General features: G+C 58.9%; 1 protein-coding gene across 3 annotated transcripts; it reads right to left on the bottom strand.

The window, feature by feature from the left end:
• Positions 1-3,903: 3,903 nt before the first annotated feature.
• Positions 3,904-22,514, bottom strand: ABCD1 (ATP binding cassette subfamily D member 1). Of its 3 annotated transcripts, none has more exons than XM_082377696.1 (11): positions 20,961-22,514; positions 18,394-18,510; positions 17,941-18,121; positions 12,535-12,677; positions 12,277-12,445; positions 11,613-11,707; positions 8,580-8,725; positions 8,002-8,147; positions 5,612-5,696; positions 5,197-5,322; positions 3,904-5,097 (listed from the first exon to the last, which is right to left on the bottom strand). In XM_082377696.1, the coding sequence occupies exons 1-11, from the start codon at positions 21,867-21,869 to the stop codon at positions 4,890-4,892; spliced, it is 2,325 nt and encodes a 774-aa protein (XP_082233822.1). In that variant the 5' UTR covers positions 21,870-22,514; the 3' UTR covers positions 3,904-4,889. The 3 variants fall into 3 exon arrangements, with proteins under 3 accessions (XP_082233822.1, XP_082233823.1, XP_082233824.1); XM_082377697.1 differs by having other exon boundaries at positions 18,415-18,510; XM_082377698.1 differs by lacking the exon at positions 18,394-18,510.
• Positions 22,515-22,539: the final 25 nt, after the last annotated feature.

Here is a 22,539-nt window from a genome sequence, read left to right as displayed (position 1 = left end):
TCTGCTGTCTTTGTGATTTCCTTCCTTCTACTTTCTTTGGGTTTATTCTACTGCGGTTTTTCTAACTTCCTGGGTTGGGGCTCAGCTTACTTTTTTAAGACTGTACATTTACTCTTAAGTACTGCTTGAGCTACACTCCACACGTTTTCAAATGTAGCGTTTTCATTGTTGTTCAGTTCTAACATTTTTTTAGATTTTCATTATATTTCTTCTTGGACCGATGAATTATTGGGAAGTGTATTTTTAAATTTAAATTTGTAAATTTAAATTTTCAAACATATGGGAGGACTTAATTTTAGCTTTATTATCCATTTATGATTTTATTCTGTTGCAGTTTGAGAACATGATCTGTATGATACCCATTCTTCTAGTATTTGCTGAGATTTGTTTTGTGGCTGAGAACATGGTGGGTTTTATTAAGTGTTCAAGGTGAACTTGAAGTGCGTAGTCTCTAGTTTTGGGATGTCTGTTAATCAAGCATGTTCAATTTGTGCTATATTCTTCCTACTTTTGTCTGCTTGAGCTACCAATTGGAGTGAGAGGTAGTGTGATTTACTGTGGTGAATTTACTAATTTATTAATTTTTCCTTTTACTGCTACTTTTTTGTTTGATGTACATTTGAGGCTCTGTCATTAGGCAGCTACACACACATTCAGAATGGTTAATGCTTCTGAATGGATTATTTCTTTAATCATTGGGCAGCAACCTCTTTTATTCCTAATAACGATTTGTGCCCTGAGGTGTACTTTGTCTGATGTTAATTTCTCTTCACTAACTTCCTTTTGAATGGTATTCCCTGGGTATGTCTGTTTCCATTTGTATCAATTAGGGTTTGGTGGCAGACCACAGAACCATTCTAGCTTTGTAAGTTGAAAAAAAAAAAGGATTTATTATCAGGTAGGGATGACTTGCACAATGTTGGGCAGAGATGGAGGAACAGCTCCTAACCCTCCAAATTGCCACTTGTCCTGGATCAGGAACAAATCCTAACCTCAAAACTCAGCTAAGGGACTTCCCTGGTGGCGCAGTGGTTAAGAATCGCCTGCCAATGCAGGGGACACGGGTTCGAGCCCTGGTCCGGGAAGATGCCACATGCCGCGGAGCAACTAAGCCCGTGCGGCACAACTACTGAGCCTGCGCTCTAGAGCCTGTGAGCCACAACTACTGAGCCTGAGTGCCACAACTACTGAGCCCACATGCCTAGAGCTGGTGCTCCACAACAAGAGAAGCCACCGCAATGAGAAGTCCGTGCACCGCGGCGAAGAGTGGCCCCTGCTCGCCGCAACTAGAGAAAGCCCGCGCGCAGCAACGAAGACCCAACACAGCCAAAAATAAATTAAAAAAAAAAAAAAACTCAAAGAAAACGCAGTCTATCTCCCATCCCCCAGATGAGAGACCAAGCACCTCGCATCCACGCGTCTCTTCAACCACCAGCTGCCTCTCTGCTGGCCAATGCACCCTCGGACCACCTCCAGCGTGGAGCTCTCAGCCAGCCGCACCCTCCTAGCGCTTACTCATCATTTCCGCTGGGGCCAAGGGCCTGGGCCCAGCAAGCACTAATCGGGCAGCACCTTCTCCCCGACCTGTCCCTTCTTCCGCAATGGATGCCATCGCCCAACCGGCCACCCAAGCCAGAACCCAGGGGTCACCTTGACTCTCACTCCACCCGTCCCCTCCCCCAGAGTCTGAGGTACCCCCCGCGTGACTTTCTTCTAATCTCTCTAGTGCATCTGGGATTTCAGGCCTCAGCACGTCTGGCCTGGGTTGCGTCAAGCAGTGTGCTCCTCCGTCTATGTCTATGTATCTATCTCTTTACCTGTGATCCATCCATCCATCTATCTATCATCATCACCAGTCTATCATCTCTCTTTATTATCTATCAATCATCGATCACTTCTACCTCTTTATGATCAATGTATCCATCATCTATTATCTATTTTTTGAGGTGAAATTCACATAACACAAAATTAACCCTTTTAAAGTGCACAATTTGTTGGTATTTAGCATACTGACAGTATTGTGCAACTGTCACCTCTATAGTTCCCGAACATTCTCATTACCCCAAAAGGAAACCTTGACCCCATTCAGCAGTCACTACCCAGCCCCTGGCACCCATTGGTCTGCTTTCTTTGTCAAGCTGAATAATACTCCATTGTATGGACAGACCACATTTTGCTTGTCCATTCATCTGTTGATGGACATTGGAGTTGTTTCCACTTTTGGTTACCATCAATAGTACTGTTAAGAATGTTCATGTATAAGGGTTTTTAAAAAAATTTTATTTATCTATTTATTATTTTTGGCTGCGTTGGGTCTTCGTTGCTGCGTACGGGCTTTCTCTAGTTACGGCGAGTGGGGGCTACTCTTCGTCGTGGTGCGCAGGCTTCTCATTGCGGTGGCTTCTCTTGTTGCGGAGCACGGGCTCTCGGTGCACGGGCTTCATTAGTTGTGGCATGCGGGCTCAGGAGTTGTGGCTCATGGGCTCTAGAGCGCAGGCTCAGTGGTTGTGGTGCACAGGCTTAGTTGCTCCGCGGCATGTGGGATCTGCCCGGACCAGGGCTTGAACCTGTGTCCCCTGCATTGGCAGGTGGATTCTTAACCACTGTGCCACCAGGGAAGCCCCATGTATAAGGTTTGGTTTTTTTTTTAAGACTTTTTAAAAAAATTATTTTTGGCTGCATTGGGTCTTCGTTGCTGTGCGCGGGCTTCTCATTGTGGTGGCTTCTCTTGCTGCGGAGCACGGGCTCTAGGTGCACGGGCTTCAGTAGTTGTGGCACGCGGGCTCAGTAGTTGTGGCTCGTGGGCCCTAGAGCACAGGCTCAGTAGTTGTGGCGCACGGGCTTAGTTGCTCTGCGGCATGTGGGATCTTCCCGGAACAGGGCTCGAACCCGTGTCCCCTGCATGGCAGGCAGATTCTTAACCACTGCGCCACCAGGGAAGCCCCACGTATAAGGTTTTGGTTGAACATCTATTTTCCATTCTCTTGGGTCTACATCTCCGAGTGGAAGTGCTGGGTCGCATGGGAACTCTGCCTAGCTTTCCAGGACCCGCCACACTGTTCCCCATGATGGCTGCCCCACCTCTGTCCCACCAGCAGTGGGTGAGGGCCAAGCGCAGTGCTCTTGCCTCCCTCCAAGCAACCCTCAACGCAGCCTCCTTTAAGCGTGAATCCCATGTTGTTTCCCATCCTGCTGAAAACCCTTCAGTGGCTTCTCATTGCTTCTGAAGTCCAGGCTCTGTAAGCGAGGCCCCTCCCTTCCCCCTGCACTTGGCATTGATATCCTGCATCTTGCTCCTGATTCACCCCTGGGCCTCTGCACAAGCGTTACCCCCTCCTAGAAGGTCTAGAAGCACTGTGTCCCCACTGCTCCTTGCCCGGCTGGCTCAGGACTCTTCCTCCTCGGTGTCCCCTGCCAGCCCATTTGGCAGCTCGCTGTTTTTCTCTCAGTATCTCTCTCGGAGCTCGTCACGGGTGGACCGGACCTCGGTCCTCTCCTCTCCAGCCTGGCACAAGGTCGGGCTGGGTCCTCTTCCGGCTCAGCCATTCTTTTTTTTTTTTTTAAACAGCTTTATTGGAGCATAATTGCTTTACAATGGTGTGTTAGTTTCTGCTTTACAACAAAGTGAATCAGTTATACATATGCATATGTTCCCATATCTCCTCCCTCTTGCATCTCCCTCCCTCCCACCCTCCCTATCCCACCCCTCTAGGTGGTCACAGCCATTCTTTTTGTGACATGTTGCTGGCGCCGCCTGCCCACGGCCGTGTCTGCCGGAGAACGTGCAGGGCAGCATCTTCGGCTGGGGGTGGGGCTCAAGGCTCCTCCTCCCCACCCAGGCCACTGCGGCCCCTCCCGCCTCTCCCCCAAGCCCCGACGGACAAAGAGGCTGGGAGGCAGGACTGCACTTTCCACAGGAGGTTTTACTGAGGAACTGAGGGAGGTTCCCCGACCCGAGGGCTGAGGGCCTGAAAGGCACAGGGCGGCGCGGTGGCGGGGTCTCCCCCTCGGGTGGGGGCCGTCTTTGCAGAGACAGCTTCCCCACTGACCCCTCTTTGGCACTGAACTGGGCACAGCGGTGCCCTCACGCCCGGCAGCCCCAGCGTCCCTGCGCCCCCCGCCTGGCCCGCCCCCACCCACGCCCTGGCGGTTGGCAGTGTAGGCTGGTGGGGTGGCGGGCTGGCTGGGGGCTGGCTGAGGGGCCCAGGACACCTCCCCCGCTGGCAGGGTGCTCATGTTGGCGCCGGAGAGGGCTACAAAGACGAATGCAATAAATTACCTTGAAGGAGAGAGGGCTGGGGACGGAGGGGGACGGGACTACATTCCTGTCATTGCTCGGTAGGAAATGCTGTGCAATTCTTTCTCCCGAGGGCTCTTTGGGATGACTGGTGGGGAGAAGGGGCACAGATGAGGGGGCCCTGCCTCATCGCGGGGCCCACTTGGCCGTTTTTATGGCAGTAAGGGTGTTCCGGGGGACGGGAGCCTCGGCAGGCCACTGGGATGATGGCAGTAGAGAGATGGACCGGCCGTGATGTCTCCAAGGGACCGCAGAGGAGGGAATGGGGGGACTCCAGACTCAGGAGGAGGCGCTGCCCTGCAAACACCAAGGCTCCTGGGCACGGGCTGGTGCTGTGAGCGGGGCCGCGCCTCTGGCCCCTCTCCCCTTCCGCTCGCCCGGGGCCCAGTCTGGTGGGGCTGGGAAGTGGGCACGGGTTTCGCTGGCTGTCCTCTGGGAAGCCTGGGAGGACGGCAAAGCATGCAGGGTGGGCCCGCAGCGGGGCGGGGGCGGGGGGGGGGGGAAGCTTGGTGGGCAGGCGCTCCGTTTCCTTCACATGATCCGAGGGCTCGGTGTGGGGCGTGGGCCAAGGGCTAAGAGCCAGGGCCGTCTGTCAGGTGGCAGCGGCCTGGAGGACTCCGGGGCCTTGGCCCAGGATCTGGCAGAGCTCCTGGAGGCGCCGCTGCATCTTGGGGATGCCCGCCAGCTGCTGCTCAAGCCGCTGCTTTTCCTCAGTCAGGCTCAGGCGGGCGGCGGAGTCCAGCTTCTCGAACTTCCAGCCACCCTCCCCGTCGAACTGTAGTAAGTGTGTGTGGTACTTCCTGTACCAGGAGAGGGAGCGGGAGGTTGTTTGGCAGCACCGCCCCCTCCCCAGCTGCAAAGCCACGGGCGCGTCGCTCACCAGAAGGGAGGGCACCTACCACAGGGAGGGTCGGTGGGTGATGGAAAGCAGGGCGATGCCTGCATCCTTGGCCGCCTGGAAGATCTTGCCTTCCACGTCGATGCTCACGGCACTGGTACATTCATCCAGGAGGGCGTACTTGGGCCTTGGGGGTGGGGGCTGAGTGGGTGAGCCTGTGGACCCTCCAAGGCCAACAGCCCGGGCCGGCCCCAGGCCCCAGTGGGGGCGGGAAGCCTGATCTGCGTGCTGACCCCCGTCCTTGCGGTCCCATCCCTGCTGGGCCCTGGGGGGCAGGGCAAGGCCTCCTGGTGGCGCTGCCCTCCCCGCTTAAGGGGGTCCCAGGGAGCACCCAGGGAGCACCCTTGTCTCTGCCGCCAGCTCGGAGGACTCCCAGTGCCCGAGGGAGCACGACCACTCAGGGCAGCGCGGCTCACCTGTGGTAGAACATGCGGGCCATGCCAACTCTCTGCTTCTCGCCCCCGGACAGAATGTCCTTCCAGTCACACACGGCCTCCCAGCCTGGCAGGGGACAAAGGTCGCCGTTCAGTTCAACAGGGGCCGGGCAGCACGGGCAGAGGGCCCGGGCCACCACGATAGCGGAACACGGCAGCGCACGTGGCTCGGGGAAAGGCTGTCTACTGGGGACGTGTGCTCTGGGTACCTGTCCGTCTGTGGGGACACCGGAATAGTTCAAAAGAGTTGGGACCAGAATTACATCCCCTCCAAGAAAAGATACATGGGAGCCCTCACCCGCAGGGCATAAGAATGCCACTGCATTTGGAGACAGGGTCTTTACAGAGGTGATCGAATTGAAGTGAGGTCACCGGGGTGGATTCTCATCCAATGGGACTGGTGTCCTTATAAAAAGGGGACATTTGGAGACGCAGACACGCACAGAGGAGAGACGACGTGAAGACACAAGGAGCAGAGGGCAACTCCAAGCCGGGGAGAGAGGCCTGGAACAGACCCTCCCTCATGGTCCCCAGAAGGAACTGCCCCTGCCCACGCCCCTGGATCTTGGCTTCCCGGCCTGCACAACGGGAAGACGATATGTCTCTGTTGTTTGCCCCACCCAATCTGTGGCGCCAGCGAACTCACACAGGGCCTAATGGGGTGCTAATGAAGTGCCAGTGGGCATCAAACAGTCACGGCAGAGCCTCAAGGATGGCTGCGATGGGCTCTCCAGAAGGCTTCTCACCCCCAGGCGCCAGGCCTGTGCGTCCCTGCTTGGCAGAGCACGTCAGCAAGGCTCAGGAGGCGAGTGGGTGAGTCATCGGAAACGCCTCCTCGCCTGCTCCCTCCACTGCCTTCCCAGAAAACTAGCGATTTTGGCAGGGCATGTGGCCACACACAAAAAAGACAAAATCCCCCAGCTTGCCTTGATGAGAGGTTTAACCACAGGACTGAATTCTGGCCAATGGGGTATAAGTGTAAGTGTTACACACGTGGCAGCTTCTGGAACTTTCTTTAAAAGACAGACGGCATTCACTCTATGATTTGCACACCCCCCCCCCCCACCGCCCCTGCCACTTTCTCCATCCTATGGCCTGGGATATGATGTGATGCCGGAGCAGCCACCTTGGACCGCGAGGTGACCTTGGGAAAGGAAGCCACATATAGCAGAGTGACCTGGGGGCCTTCGTCGAGTGGGGCTGCCCCCACCAACTGCGGCCTGCCTTCCTCAGGACTTCTATGTCACGGTAAGATGAACGTGTACATTATTTCAGCCACTGTTGGCTGATGGTTCTATTACTCACAGCTGAACTCGATGCTAATGGGTGTAATGGCCGGCCTCAGGGGTGTGTGGAGCCCAGCAGGAGGGGTACGCTCCCAGGGCAAGCGAAAGAGGCCTGACCAGGCCAGGGGGAAGCTGGGGATGAAGCTTTGCAGGGACCATGGCAACCAGGGCAGGCCCGGGAGGAGCAGCCCCACTGAACCCACCGCCTGCGGCCCCCTTTCTGCACAGGTGACAACACCTGGGAAGGACTCTCATGAGTCATCTGCCATGTCCTGCAGAGCCCCCATGGGTCCTCACAGGCGCTCTTTCATTTACTGCTGGCCCTGAGGTTGAGACTGGTACCTGGCCCCTTCTACAGGTGGAAAGCATCTCAAGAGGTCAGGTTTTGCTCAAGGTCAAGCTGCCCCTTGGTAGCCTAGGTAGGACTTGGAGCTCTGCCACTCAGCTTTCAGTATAAAACTCCAAAATCTGGCAGCTGGGCCGCACTCTCCTCTTCCGCCCCTCTGGGCACGATAGGCAATTAAAGACCAACCTGAGAAGTCCCCAAGCGATGCGTCCTCTGGCCATCGGCCTGTCCCTCCCTCCTGCGGTCTCTTCCCGGGGGACACACCTCCCAGGCTCGAGCCAGACACGTGGGTGGGCAGGCGTCCCCTCCACCTCTGCTCCCGCCATGCACACTCCAGGCTGCCCTGCCCACAGCCGTGCTCTGCCCTCTCCCTGAATGCATAACTGACCTGTCGCTTCCCTGCCTGGCCCAAGAGGCCCTGCCTGCCACGGAGCCCAGAGCCTGGAGAGGGTGCCCCGCTGGATGGCCCCCGCCAGGCTTGGCTCCCTTCCTGAGTGGAGCGCACTCAGGCCGTCTGGGGCCGCCGCTTCCTGTCGGTCCTCCCCAGGGGGCGGGGCTCTGCAGGCCACAAAGCACTGCGGGCTCCCGAACGTCGGTTGGGGTAGTCTTCATCCCTCGGGGGCCAGGAGGGAGGCACGGGCAGGGGCAGCAGCAGGTTCCCCGGCTGAGCCTTGGGACAAAGGACGATCGATCGATGGCTTCCCCTGTGGCACTGACGAGTGGGGTGCCCCTCCCCCTACCTCCTTCCCGCTGCAGGATGTGGTTCAGGTGCACGATGTCCAGAATGGCTTCCAGGTGCTGCTCTGAAAAGCCCTTCCTTCGCATGTCCTCCACCGAGTCCGGGTAGATCACTTGGTCGCGCAAGGAGCCCACAGACATGTAGGGCCTGCGGGAGAGCCACGTGTCCACCGAGGGCAGGGCAGCCCGGCTTCCCTGCCGACGCCCTGTGCCCGGGCAGGCTCCGCGTGGGCCCTGCCTGTGCGAGAGGGGCTGGCGGGAAGGCCGCCGCGCAGCGTGCCGCGCCCGCCCACTCCCACACGCACGCACACTCAGCTTGCACGCACGCATCACGGCACACGTGCAGGTACTCGCCCCCACACACTCATGCGTGCACACGCACCCCCCCGCTGTGAAGCCGCTGGGCGAGCGGGTTGGGGTGGAGTGGCAGCACCCTGCCGTCCTCTGCCCAGGCCTCAGGCCCTGCCACCTCCGGGACGTCAGGTTCCGCAGGTCAGGGGGGTGGGGGCGGACCTGGGGACTCGGGCTCCTTCCCTCCCCCCCCACCCCCCGCCGGTGGCCCCATCACCCCAGCGCTCACCTCTGGGGGACGTAGAACATGCGCTGGGGCGGGGGCTTGTAGAGCACGCCGCCGTAGGTGGGCCAGAGACCGCCCAGGATGCGGAACAGGGAGCTCTTGCCGCAGCCGTTGGGGCCTGTGATGAGCAGGTGCGTGCCCTCTTCCACCTGCAGAGGCAGCGGCCGTGGGACCCGGCCCGGCCCCCCCACCCGCGGCCTGCCTGACAGCCCCGCCCGCGCCCAGCACGCGCCGTCCCCCGTCTCTAGGTGAGGCATGGCGGCCCCGACATGCACCAGAGAGCAGGGGGCCAGCAGGAGGAGGGCCTGTTCTGCCACAGTCCAACAAACGGCTACGTGCCCCAGGAGGTCAATGTCAGCCTGCAGCCCAGCCACCCCACTTCACCTGGAAGCCAAGCGTCAAGCGCCTGAGGCCCCCCGTGAGCCGATTACATCGTGTCCACTGGTGTTCTGGAAACACCTGCTACAGGAAAAAGGCCGCCCGAGCAGGCGGGGAGCGTGCGGATGGCAGGGAGCCCGCCGTCCTCGGGGTGGGGAGAGCATGAGGCACGGAGTCAAGGCACGTGGGGTACAGCTCCCGCCGCCCACCGCCATGTGTGACACCACAGCAACCCTAAGGGCCTTCCAGCCAGTGCAGTCCTCGCGAGATCCCAGAGTGTGGCGGATACGCGCGTCCGTCTGCTTTATCTCGGTCAGTGCCATGGGTTGAACCGTATCCGCTCAAAGAGTCCTATGTTGGAGTCCTAACTCCCAGGACCTCAGAATGTGACCTTACTTGGAAATAGAGGCTTTGCGGATATAATGAAATTTAGATGAGGAGTGGGGTGGGCCCCTAATCCAGTGTGACCTGGTGTCCTTATAAATAGGAGACATTTGGACACAGAGGCACGTGCACAGAGAGAGTGCCATGTGAAGATGAAGGCAGGGACTTCCCTGGTGGCGCAGTGGTTAAGAATCCGCCTGCCAATGAAGGGAACAGGGGTTCAAGCCCTGGTCCGGGAAGATGCCACATGCCGCGGAGCAACTAAGCCTGTGTGCCACAATTACTGAGCCTGCGCTCTAGAGCCCACGAGCCACAACTACTGAGCCTAAGTGCCGTAACTACTGAGCCCGCACGCCTAGAGCTGGTGCTCCACAACAAGAGAAGCCACCGCAATGAGAAGCCCGTGCACCGCGACGAAGAGTAGCCCCCGCTCGCAGCAACTAGAGAAAGCCCGCGTGCAGCAAGGAAGACCCAACGCAGCCAAAAAAAAAAAGATGAAGGCAAAACATCAGAAGCTGGGAGAGGCCTAGACACCCTGATCTGAACTTCTTTTGGTTGAGCCCCTCGTTTGCTGTTCCTCCTTCGTTAGACTATAAACTCCGCCGGGCAGGGCCCAGGCCTCCCTCCGTGCAGATGTGGGAGCGCTGCTTGGTCAGGCCCCGGCTCCTCTGTGTGCCTGGCTCCGGGAGAGCTGCCTCGGCCCCAGCCAGCTCCACGGCTGCCTCCCTTGTCTCCTTCCCTGCATCTCTCCGACCGCCCTTCTGACCCTATCACCTGGCTGATCAGGGCCAGGAACTGCTCCCCGTCCCCAACATCTCCCAGCCCCAGAGCCCAGCTCCACCAGCGGCTCTGCCAGGACAGAGCCCTTGCTCAGCTCCTGGTCACCCGTTCCTCGCCTGACCTCGCTCTCTAACCAGCTGCGCCCCTGCTCACCATGGCCTCTGAGGTTTGCCCAGCTGGGCTTCCACTGGGCCTGCCTGGAAGTCATTCACCCTGCATAAACTGGCCGTCAGTGGCAGCCCCACACCCCAAGGGTGACTACTGCCAGGGGCGATGGGCCTCGCACCACTGGCCTGCGTCCAGCCTCCAACTGGCTCTCAGGTCCCCTCTCAGCACATCAAGGAAAGGAGCTCTAGGCACTGGCCCTTCCTGCTCATTCCCTGCCTGGCCATGGCTTCCGCTGCCCTGGCTCCTCAGCGGGGCACATGTGGCCCGTGCAGGACCTGGACCCGAAGTCCCTTGGCTCCTCGTCCCTGCCCTCTTCTTCACCACGCTGCCCGCCTGCCCGCCCGGAGGCTCCTGGGTGAAGCTTCATGTCACCTCTACTCCCCCAGGGATGTAGACCTCTGCTCTACCTTTCCTGTGGCCCTCGCTGGACCTGGGACAGCCGTCTAACCATGGATCTTTTCTTTTTTTTTTAAAGTTTATTTTGGCCACACTGGGCGGCATGTGGGATCTTAGTTCCCTGACCGGGGATCAAACCCGCGCCCTTGGCAGTGGAAGCGTGGAGTCTTAACCGCTGGACCACCAGGGAAGTCCCAAATCCGGGATCTCTGTAACCCTCTGGGGCTCCCCTGATTTACCTGTGGTTTACAGTGTCCAGCCTGGAGCTCAGGGAACATTAGTTGAATGCGTGAATGAATGAATGAATGACTCCTGCACCCAGGACTCCCCTTCACTCTATCACTCCCTGACCCTGTCCAAAGCCCTGGCTGGGGACACAGGTCACTGGTGGATGTCTGCCCCCAGGGCATCCTCTCCACAGACAGCTTGCGTAATGGTTGAGAGCCCTCCCAGTGGGCCAGGCTGCGCCCGGCACACACGCGCCCTGGGGGCCTCTCACAGCAGATCTGTGGGACCTCAAGCCCGGGTCAGTGGAATAGAATCTCTTTCATCACAGCTGGAGTTGGACCAGAGTCCCAAAGTCCTGGGCTACTCAGGGATAGGGGTGGGCGTGGGGTGCTGGCAACGACAGGGCCAGGAACCTTTGGGTGACTCCAGCCCAATCCAGGTAATCACTGGTCTCTTTTAATCAGCTCTGACTCCACTGCCCCAGAACTAACAGTCAGTCAGAGACACGTCGGTCTTTCACCTTGAGCTTAGCCTGCCTGCCACGTAGACCTGGGGTCAATGGCTACTGGCAGTGCAGGCAGGCTGGCCGGGCTGGATGCTGAGGGCTGAGGTGGGTGCAGAAGGCCAGGCCCCGGGCCCCAGAGCTGGGCTCGGCCCCGCCCGTGCCTCCAGGTTGGGGCTCGCCTCCGCCCTTCGACCTACCCTGATGTTGAGGCTGGCCACCACCACCTCCCCCGCGGGCGTGACGATGGGGATGTCCTCACACACGATGCCCTGCTCCACATCCACCACTTGGCCTGGAGAGGGAACGCGAGGAGGGAGAGAAGGAGCAGAGCTCTCCCTCCACCTCCGGTGCGCGCCGTGTACCCCCAACCCGCGCCAGCGCGCCAGTGTGCGGCCCAGGGGCCCTCGGGAATACAGTGCGGCTGCCCGCCAGCTGACTACAGCCCCCTTGCTGTGCTCCGGGCGGCGGAGGGCCAAAGCCGGTTCCCTGGCCCCTGGAACCCGAGCGTGGGTCCGCTCCTGTAGCCCCTCAACGCCACACCATCCGAAAGGCGGCTCCGACGCCTGGGGCCTCTTGCACAGCGCCCCAGCCCCTACTGGAGCTTCGAACTTTCTCTCGCTACCTGCGTGGGTGAGTGAGCCCCTTCGCTCAGGGACCACGCCCCCCTCTCTCGCAAAGGGAAACCCTGGCCGGGGCACCTGGAAGGGACTGGGCACGTGAGCGCGGGGGCCAGCGGCGACTGCTCTGAGCGTGAGGGCTGCAGGGGCCGCAGCGTGCCCAGGAAGCCCTCCGTGGGGCGCCGGGCAGCCTGCCGCGGGAGGGCCGGGACCAGGGCGGCCTCTCTGGGGAGGGCACCCTTACCTCGGATCTGCAGGGACCCCTCCACACGGACACCGGACCTCACCACGGCCCCGGACCCCGCCTGAGTGTCCTCTGGCTCCCCGGGCCTCTTGAAACGGCAGTGCCGGACGTCTTCAAATACCTGGAACATCTCGTGGACCCGGGCTGTGTAGCCAGCCAACTCAGTCACCTGCAGGGAGTGTGACCCTGGCTCAGCCCCTGCCATTGGGGGCAGGGAGGCAGCGGAGACGGTAGGGGCAGGGGCTGGGCAGGGGTTACCTCCTTGTAGGACGCCATGACCCGCTCGATGGCGTCCGCGGCAGCTGTGAGGAGGTTGCGGGCGACGGTGAAGGCCTCCGTGCGCTCGCTCACCAGCTCCTCCCCCCTCGTCTGCAGGGCCGCCTTCTTCGCCACCTCCGAGTCTGCAGAGCACAGTGGGGCAGGGAGTGGCAAGGACAGTGGAAAATCCTAGCTGACCCACTGGGGGAGAGCGGAAGTCTGGCCAGCCAATGGTGCTCGGACAGCCGGGTATCCACATGCAAAAGAAGGACCCCTTCCCTGGTGGCGCAGTAGTTGAGGGTCTGCCTGCCAATTCAGGGAACACGGGTTCGAGCCCTGGTCTGGGAAAATCCCACATGCTGCGGAGCAACTGGGCCCGTGGGCCACAGCTACTGAGCCTGCGCGTCTGGAGCCTGTGCTCCGCAACAAGAGAGGCCGCGATAGTGAGAGGCCCGCGCACCGCGATGAAGAGTGGCCCCGCTCGCCGCAACTAGAGAAAGCCCTCGCACAGAAACGAAGACCCAATACAGCCATAAATAAATAAATAAAATAAAATAAAATAAAAAAGTTTCTTAAAAAAAAAAAAAAAAAAGAAGGACCCCTACCGCACACCACACACAAAAACTAACTCAGGGTGGAGCACCGGCCTGCACGGAAGAGCTAAGACTACACAACTCTTAGAAGAAAGCAGGGCTAAACCTTCGTGCCCTGGGATTAGGTATGGCTCCTTAAATACGACACCAAAAAGCACAAGTGACAAAAGCAAAACAGGTAAGGGAGCTTCGACAGACGTAAAAAGTTTTGGGCACCAAAGTAAATCATCCAGAAGGTGAAAACACAACCTACAGACTGGAAGAAAATATCTGCAGATCATATATCTGATAAGGGCCCAGGTCCCAGAATACATAAAGAACTTTTTCAATTCAACAATAAAGAGACAAACGAATCAATTAAACAATGGGCAAAGGATCCGAATAAACATTTCCTCTGTAAGATATACAAATGGCCAAGAAGCACAGGAAAAGATGTTTATTGGTCACCAGGGAAATACAAAATCAAAACTGCAATGAGACACCACTTCACACTCACTAGGATGGCTATAACTGAAAAGACAGTAAAAGTGTTGGTGAGGAAGTGGAGCAGTTGGGCCCATGAGACACCGCTGGTGGGGCTGAACGATGGTGCAGCTGCTGTGGAAGACAAGTTTGGCAGTTCTTCCAAATGTTAAACAGAGGGTTACCAAATGACCCAGCAATTCCACTCCTAGGCGTACGTATATCCAAGAGGAGTGAAGACAGAGGTCCACACAAAAAATGATACATGAGTATGCGTAGCAGCGTTATTCGTAAGAGCCGAAAGATGGAAACAACCCAAATGTCTACCGATGGATGAGCGAATAAACACAATGTGGTAGCTATATACATACAATGGAACGTTACTGAGCCATAAGAAGGAATAAAGTACTGATTAATCCTACAGCGTGGATGAATCGTAAAAACACGATGCTAAGCAAAAGAAGCCAGATAGAGAAGGCCACATATCGTGTGATTCCATTTATATGAAATGTCCGGAAGATGCAAACCCATAGCGACAGGAAGATTAATGGTCGCTGGGGGCTGCCAGGTGGGGTGGGGAGTGACCACTAATGGGTCCGGGCTTTCTTGTTGGGGTGGTGACAGTGTTCTAGACTTAGTGGTGATGGTTGCACAACTTTGTGACTATATCAAAAACCACTGAATTGTACCCGTAAAAAGGCCTAATTGTATGGTATGTTAATTACATCTCAATAACGCAGATATTGTGTCCTGCACTACAACGGCAGCCCCTCCCGAGCCTCTCAAACAGGAATATCCCCTTTCAGACCTCCGGTCTACCCCGTGTCGCCCTCATCTCTCCCCTTGCTGCCGTATTCTGTGGCCATCCTCAGTACTACTATTTCTCCCTGAGAGCCTGCTCCTGTCTTGACTTGCTTTTTTCTTTTCTGTCTCAGTTGACACCCCATGGTCGCTCACTTCAACCCTCTCTTGTCAATGGCCTTGACTCCCTTGACCGTTGGACCCCCTAGAGGGGCAAGGTTTTTACACAAGGAATGTTCTGGAAATGGTGATGGGGAGCACGGGGGAGGCCAACTCTGAGGGCTAACTCTATCCAGGGGCATAAATGGATCTGAGGTTGGAGCCTCAAGGATGTGATGGTGGGGGTGGGCTGGGAAGGGCCAGGGAGTCAGGTCAGGGCAGGTGCAGTGTGGGGTGGATAGGGCCAGACAGCTGGCTAGAGCACCAGGAGTCCAGGGAACTGGGCGGGGGAGGGGAGTGGTGATTCTGACAGTCTAAGGTCCCTAGGCAGGGGGGACACAAACCCTCCTCCCCGGACATCCTGAGAGCTGGAAAGGGACTGCGCACAAAGGGAAAGGGTCTGCGCGGGGGCCCTGGCAACAGTGGGCCCCTCCCTGGAGACAGCATAACCCTCTGCAGCTTTCCTCGGAGCCTTGGGGGCTAAGATGAGTGCCCCAGAGCCAGACACCTGATAGCTCTTCCCGGCCAGGCCGCCATGCCGGCAGGCCAGAAAGGCAAAGGTAGCTACACCTTCCCCTGTGGATAATCGCTTGCCTCCTCACCCGGTTCCCAGCGCTCTCTGTGTCCAGTTACTGGGGACACAGCAGGGACAAAACAGACAGAGCTCTGGCCTCCTTGAGTTTAAAGTGGCAGAGCCTCTATAAGGCAGCCGCAGACGTGGAGCAGACGGGCTGTTCAGCACTTTGAAGAGCAGCGAGGCGGGGGAGGGGGAGAGAAAGGCGGGGCGGGGGGTCTCACCTAGAGGGTGCCTGTGAGCAGAGCTCCCATAGAGGGAGGGAGGGGCCGCGGGATGGCAGAGGAAAGAGCATTCCTGGCAGCACGAGAAGGAGCAAAGGGCCTGAGGCAGAAGCAGGCCTGGTGCTGTGGGCAAGGCCAGTGAGACAAGCGGAGTGAGCAAGGGGGATGGGAGCGGTCCACATGTTCACAGGTGACTGGCTACAAGGGCCGTGAGGGTGGGGACGGGAGCTCAGGGCTCTGAATCGCCCGCAGAGCCCGACACAGCAGAGGCGCCAAAAAGTCCTAGGCCTTCAGAGGAGGCAGAGGCCTCGGGGACTAGACAGGCTGAGCTGTGCCCAGTGCCAGCTTCAGAGGGAAGCGGGCACAGGCACTTCCTCACAGAAACCACGGCTTGGTTTCCTCCTGGGTCCATTCCCATGCTCCTGGCCTAAATCAAGGCCACCCTCTGTGTAGGTCCATTGGTGGAAGCAATTACCCCCTCCAATTAGATCTTTCCTCTTAGGGGTCACCCAGAGAGGGACAGACAGCTGAGGGTACGGAAGCCCCAAGGGAGAGACACCAATAGGGAGAGAATCAGAGAGACTTCTGGTTCTGAAACACGCACGTCAGGCTCCCTCTCTTTACGTATATCTGAAAACCCTCTTACTACCAAACTGCATAAAATATGACACCTTTTAAATCAGAACTGTGCTTGCGGGAAAGCAAGGGAAATTCCCAGGAGTGAGAAGAGAAGCCAGTAGTCAGGTGCTCCTGTGACATCCCCAGAGACGGAGAAGACAGGGCTCCAGGTGCAAGGACCAAAAGGTCTCCTCTAAGAATCTGTAATTATGTGTCTGGGTTGCAAATTAATATCACCTGCAAGTGCGGGGACCCCCTCCTCCCCCAAGCAGAGAAGTTAACATGAAAGTGGCCTCCAACTGGTTCATTACCGGGGAGCCGCTTGGCTAAAAGTAAAGCAAATGTGCGCAGGGGAATCCTACCCTCCAGTTAGGCCGCAGAACCCACAATGACCGCAAGCAAAGAAGACCGGCAGATGGAAGATAAAGCTGGCTTAGACCCCCAAGAATTCAGACAACCGAATAGCTGCACAGAGACCATGGAATGAGCATGATTAATATGGTCGCCGGCAGAACTTTACAGAAATAGTCACTGAAATAAAAAACAATTCAAATTAGGGACTTCCCTGGCGGTCCAGTAGTTAAGGCTCTGCGCTTCCAACGCGGGGGGCACGGGTTCGATCCCTGGTCAGAGAACTAAGATCCCTCATGCAGCGCGGTGTGGCCAGAAAAAAAGGAAAATTCAAATTAGATGCAGCTGAAGAGAAAACTAGCAAATGCGTGAGCAAGAAAATCTGAGGGAACCTCCCAGAATTCAGCATAGATAGTGCTAGATGGGGAAAAGTGAAGAGAGACGGAGAGCCACAAAGGAGTGAGAAGCCCAACACGTAGTGAGAGTTCCAGAAGGAAAAAGTGAAAAGAATGAGAGAAGCAATATTTGAAAAGATAATAGCTGAGAACTTTCCAGAACAATGGAACAATCTGAGTATTCAACGGCCATACAACAAGTCTCAAGCCGAATAGACAGAAATGCACAGGCAAACGCTTCCTAAAGAAACTGCAGAAAAAGAGAAAAGTCTAACCAGGCAGACCACGCAGGCTGCTGAGAGCAGTTAAGCTGGTAACAGATTTTCCAACGGAGGTAACGGGATGTTGTCAATGGGCTGAGAGAGACCGACCATCCGTCTCAGCTCCCTCACCCAAATGAACTTCAGTTCGGGGGTAGGGGGGAGGATAAAGAAAGACATTTTCAGACAAGAAAATAATCTCGAAGCTCCATGATGAAAGCCTCACAGTAAGGACTTCTGAAGGACGGCTGTCTGAAGGAGGGTCACTGGGCCGCGGGGAAGGGCTGGGAAGCCAAGAAAGCAGAAACTCACAGGTGAATCTGAACACGCACCAACTGGATAAAGCAATGGCGAAGCTGTTGCCGGGGACATCAGCACGCCAGGCGGGCTGGTCCTGCAGTCCACGTGTTCTAAGTAAGGGCCCAGAGGAGGAGGAGCTATTGATTAACCCAGACTGTTCTCAAGTAAGCACATTAACCTTTGAAGGGCAACCACGAAAAGACTGCAAACAGAATGAATTCCTTGCAAACCAGCAAAGGAACAAAATGCGAATCCTTCCCAGTCCCCCCAAGGCCTTGGGGAAGAGGGCTCTGCCCTCGACAACCTGCAAGAGCTATTGTAGGCGTGGGTGGGAAAGCCAAAGCCCAAGCCAGGAAGGGGCTCCCTCGACGTACTTCCCCACCCTCCCACTTCCAAGATGAGCCGAGGACAGGGCCAGCTGTGCAAGGGTGCGCGCGCCTGGTGAAGGCTGTTCCTGAGTTGCAGTCCCTGGGCTTGGCCAAGTGGGACCAAGAAGCGTGAGATGCTGTAAAGGGGAGCCGCACACAGGGTGGCAGGCAGCGAGGAGCTCCGGGAGAGTGTGACCTGCCGGGTGCCCCCCGACCCCAGTAGAAAAGTCAGGTGGGCCGGCTGAGCACGGGGGCCCCCCAAGCCTAGCCCAGTGGTGCAGGAGGACAGGCCCCCTCTCACCTGACTCTGAGTAGCCGGTGGCGGTGATGATGGGGACGGCCACCATGAGCAGTCCCGAGGCGCTCCACACGTACTTCATGAGGAACTGCTCCAGCATGACGTACCACAGGCGCTCCAGCAGAATGAGGTTGATCTGCGAAGCCAGGTCCTGGTAGGAGTGCTGCAGCAGGGCCAGCTCCACCTGCAGGGATGGGGCACCGGAGACCCAGAGGCCTGGCGGTCAGTCCCACAGGGGTGACAGCGAGAGTCCCCAAGTGTCGCTCACACAGGCCATGCTGTTTGATGACCACGACAAGGTTGAGAGCCGGGGGTTAGGACTGGGCCACGTTTACAGGGGACAGGTCTCAAACTCGGGGGAGGTATGGGACCGACATCACAGCATTGGGGTACAGCGGCAGTGAAGGGGCTCACCCCCCCACCTCCCGAGGCCCGCGCTCATCCCGTTTCCGCTACCTCTTCAGTTGGGGTGCTTACCACACCCCTCTCTTTGCCCTGGACGGCTTCTCGAGACGGGCTGAGGGCAGCCACCTTGCCCACTTCTTTGGGCAACTGCTGGGGGGCTACCCTGAACTAAGCGAAGGACAGCACAGGAAAGCAAAAAGCGGTTGTTGGTTTTGAAGGACTTGGTTCAATAATCTCTACCTGCTCAGGCCCCGCCTCCCTCTACTTTCCCACAGCTCCTCTGGGTGAGAAACTTGCACTGCATTCTCCCACCAGAACCTGCAGGGCACACTCCCAAGCCAGCTCGTGCAGGCGTCGCCCTCAGTGGACAGCCCCACGCCCAAGCCAGCTGAGGACTCCAGCCCACCCGCTCAGCAGTGAGTGGGCCTCCCCTGCCCTCCCCTTCCTGCACTGGCCACTACCTGCCATCTCAGGAGAGGGACCTGTGCAGGGCCTGGAGAAGAGACAGGAGGGGAGGGAGTGGGAGAGAAAGAGGCTCTCTGTGACAGCAGCAGTTAGACGGGCGGGCGGCTGGAGTGGTCAGGAAGCAGTCACAGCAAGGTGGCCACTGGGGCATAGATTTCTTGGTCGGGGGGCACATGCCCTAGCCCCGCCTTCCCACCCCTGACTGACAATAGCTGCCCAGCCTAGAACCGTTTCCTTTGCCAAGTGGTTTCACAGCTGACTCTCCATTTGATTCTCACCATGTCCCACTGTGTGTGTATTCTCATGTCCATTGCAGCCCAGATAGGCAAAGTGACCTGCCCCAGCTCACACAGCCTGGAGGTAGCAAGAGGTATGGAATTTGGATCACATTGGCTGAGCCATTAGGAGGACCAAATTCTTGAAAACGATGCTTCATGCTTCCAGTTATGAAGAAAGGTCTACCTAGGCACAAGCCAATGAGAGGCTGTGTGTGCTTGTATGCACGTGTCTAAATAAGCCTCCTCCCTGAGATCCCAATAACAGCAGAATACCCTGCTGTCTGCCCTCCAGCCAGTCACCTCTGCCCTAGCCTGTTGATCTGAGCCTGGGCATGGGGACATCAGCCAATGGGGCTGAGGTGAGCCACCTGCCTACACAGTAAGGGCAATCAACCCACCCATGAAGGCCCATCACTCCACACTGCTTTCAGGCCTTTGGCTGAGGCCTAAACAGACAGGCTGTGGACGCTCACAAGGTCCCTCCCGCTCTGGCCGGTGAATCCTCCCAGTGAGCATGCAGTTTGCTGAAACTAGCCCAGAGGAAGTCCTTCAAGGAGCCAGTGATCTCTCTTCTACCCCCACCACCCAGGTCTGCGGCACCGCTCAGTGGCTCTGCCTCAAGCCGATCTCCTGTTCCTGAAATGAGCACGCCTACTCTGAGAACCCGGGCAATCCAGGCTCGTGCTGGGAGCTGGCAGGAGTGCTGGCTGGGGCTGACAATGTAGCTACGGGGAACGTGCCAAGTGCCTCACCCAAGGCCACGGCTGCCTGCCAAGGCCCTGCGGCCCAGAGGACAGGAGAGGAGGAGAGGGGGTTGCAGCTGCAGACCAGGCACTTTTTCTCCTAATCTGGAGCCCAGCCCATGCCCGGGATGCCCCCTATCTGCTCAGGAATAAACCCTTTTTAAAAATCAGAGACAAGCCTGCCTCTCTGCCTGAAGTGATGCGCAGCCAGTGAGACAAGGTCTGGGACACAAGGCCACCTGACCCGGGGAGGACACATGGGCCTTCACGAGATGGATGCCATTGTGCCCCTCCCCCGAGAAGCACTGGGGAACCGAAACTAGAGTTGCAGAGAGCCTAGCCGGAGGCAGCCGCAACCCCAGGCACGAGGAAGGGGAGGGGCCGAGGCGAGATAAAGGGAGCACTGGCCTGGAGTAACCTTTCCCAGGCCCGGGCTACTGGCCGTAGCTGGCCCGGCCCCCCGACCCGGCCTGCCGGGAAGCTGCACGACTGGGACCCGGGCGGAAGGGCGGCCACGCTGGGGGCAGGGTGGCCGCTGGGCGGGCAGGAAGTGCGTCCTGCCGCAGTGGCGGCCTGGGCCCGGCATCCTGGGCCGGGGCCTCGCGAGGGAGGCGGCCAAGCCCACAGCCAGGCGGGCCTTCGGGCTCCGGATGGGGGAAGCCTTGACCTGGAGCGCTGAGCTCCGCCACCGCTGCGGCCGGCACGCTGCGTGCTGCTCGTTAACCTCCGCTTGGGCTGAGTCATGCCCATAATGCCCGCCTGCCCGGCCGGCCAGCTGGGCCAGAGGCCAGCCTTCAAAGGGTCTGGGGGCCCAGGAGGGGCCAGGCAGCAGGCCGCGTCCCCAGATGGCAGCAGCCTCCTTTCTGTTGGCTGCAGGCATGGGGCAATCAGGGAACTCTGGTCTCAAATTGCCAGGGTCCACAGCCCTAAGGCCAAGAAAACTGAGGCGGAGAGGAAGCAGAAGTGGCCCAGGGCAGTCCCCACCCAGCCTTCCTGCTTCTCCATTACTGTGCCATCTGAGCTGCCCAAGGCCCTGGTTGGCCCACACCTCTGGCATCAGCCGCAGGCAGCCCTGGCTCTCCTGCCCCTGAGCCCCCAGCTACACGCTTTCCGGCACCCCAACCTGCCCCACCTCGTGGCCCCCATAGAAGGCAATCTCCTCCGAGTTGGCCACCACCCGGGAGTGCATGTAGCGCAACTCCCCCTTCCGCCGCGCCTCCTCTGCCACCAGCTCCCCGAACTTGGGCGAGAAGGCTCGCAGCACGTTGGCCGTGAGGAACACCACAAGGCCAGCGATGGCCGAGGGCCAGGCTGTGCCGGCCCCGCGGGAGCGGGCCACTCGAACCAGGGTGTAGGTGGTCACAGCCACGTCCAGGAGCGGCTTGGTCAGGTTGGAGTAGAGGTGGGCCACGGAGGCGGCAAAGGCCACCACATCCTCCGTCAGGGACTGGTCCGGGTTGCGGAGCCGCCCGTCCATGTTGCTGACCCGGTAGTAGGTCTGCTGGGAGAAGTAGAGGCTGTAGGCGTGGGCCACCAGCCGGCTGCGGAACGCCAGAGCCAGTCGGCCCTCTAGGTAGCGGATGGCGCTGTTGACGAAGGTGGCGGGGAGCGCGATGAGGAGCCACTGCAGGAGCTGCCAGCCGAAGGCCCGGGGGTCCTTGCGCACGATGCAGCGGGCCAGCCGGCCGTCCAGGCGGGCCACGTACACCGACAGGAAAGTCCGGCTCACCAGGGCGGCTGAGTGCAGCGCCAGCAGCCCCGTCTCCCGGCACAGGATCCTGGGGAAGAGCAGCCTCAGGAGCCACAGGAGTCGCTGGAAGAACACCCGGTTGACACCGGCCTTGGCCGCTGCGCCCACCGTGGCCCCGGAGGCCTCCTGCGGGGACTCCCCAGCCGGCGTCTGAGGGCCCCTGGCCGGAGCCAGGCACTGCCGCACCAGGGGGTAGATTTTGTGGGCTCCATAGGCCGTGAGGGCCAGGACCACAGCTGTGCGCTTCAGCGTGGTCACCCGCGAGGGCCGGGGGGTCGAGAGCACCGTCATGTCACCTGGGCTGGACTCACGGGGCTGGGACTGGTGCCCGAGGCAGCAGAGGAGGCAGGTGGCTGGAAGGGTGGTGGCTCTGACCCCAGGCTCGTTGTCTAGGCAACTGGAAACCTCGCAGTGGTCCCTGAGACTGTCGCTTTAGGCCACCCGGGTGGTGCTGGGCCCCCTGGTGCGGTGGGCTCAGGGCCCTCCAGGGTCGCGGCCTCTTCAGGCAGCCGAGGTGGAGGAACTTGTCAGTCCCCTGGTCCCTGGGGTCAGAGCCTCCAGAGGTCTCGGGCAGAGAGGGCGTCTTTTCCTCTCCACCTCCTCCTCCCCTGGTGGCGCCCCTCCCCCGGGGCACCGGGCGCGTCCGTCCGCTCCGCAGCCTGGCTGAAGCGACTGTGACTCCGCCACCCGCCCAGAATCCCCACCTACCCACCCACCCTTCCCCAGGGGGAACTCGGGGGAAGGGGAGGAGGCGGAGGAGGGGTGGGAGGCGGAGGAGGGGTGGGAGGCGGAGCCAGGGCGCGGGGCGCCCCACCCCGTTCTCGCCCCACGGTTGGGCCCCGCCCCCTCCTCGGACCACAGAGACGTGGGAGGACCGCGCGGGCTAGAGAAGCTGCACCTCGCCTTCCCGCCAAGGCCTCGCCCCGTCTCCCCGCGCGCCCGAGGCGCAGCTTCTTCCCCA

This window comes from Balaenoptera borealis (assembly GCF_965194805.1).
Source record: "Balaenoptera borealis genome assembly, chromosome: X".
NCBI lineage: Eukaryota > Metazoa > Chordata > Mammalia > Artiodactyla > Balaenopteridae > Balaenoptera > Balaenoptera borealis.
Note: the sequence above shows the minus strand (reverse complement) of the source record. Positions and strands in the feature narration are given on the sequence as shown.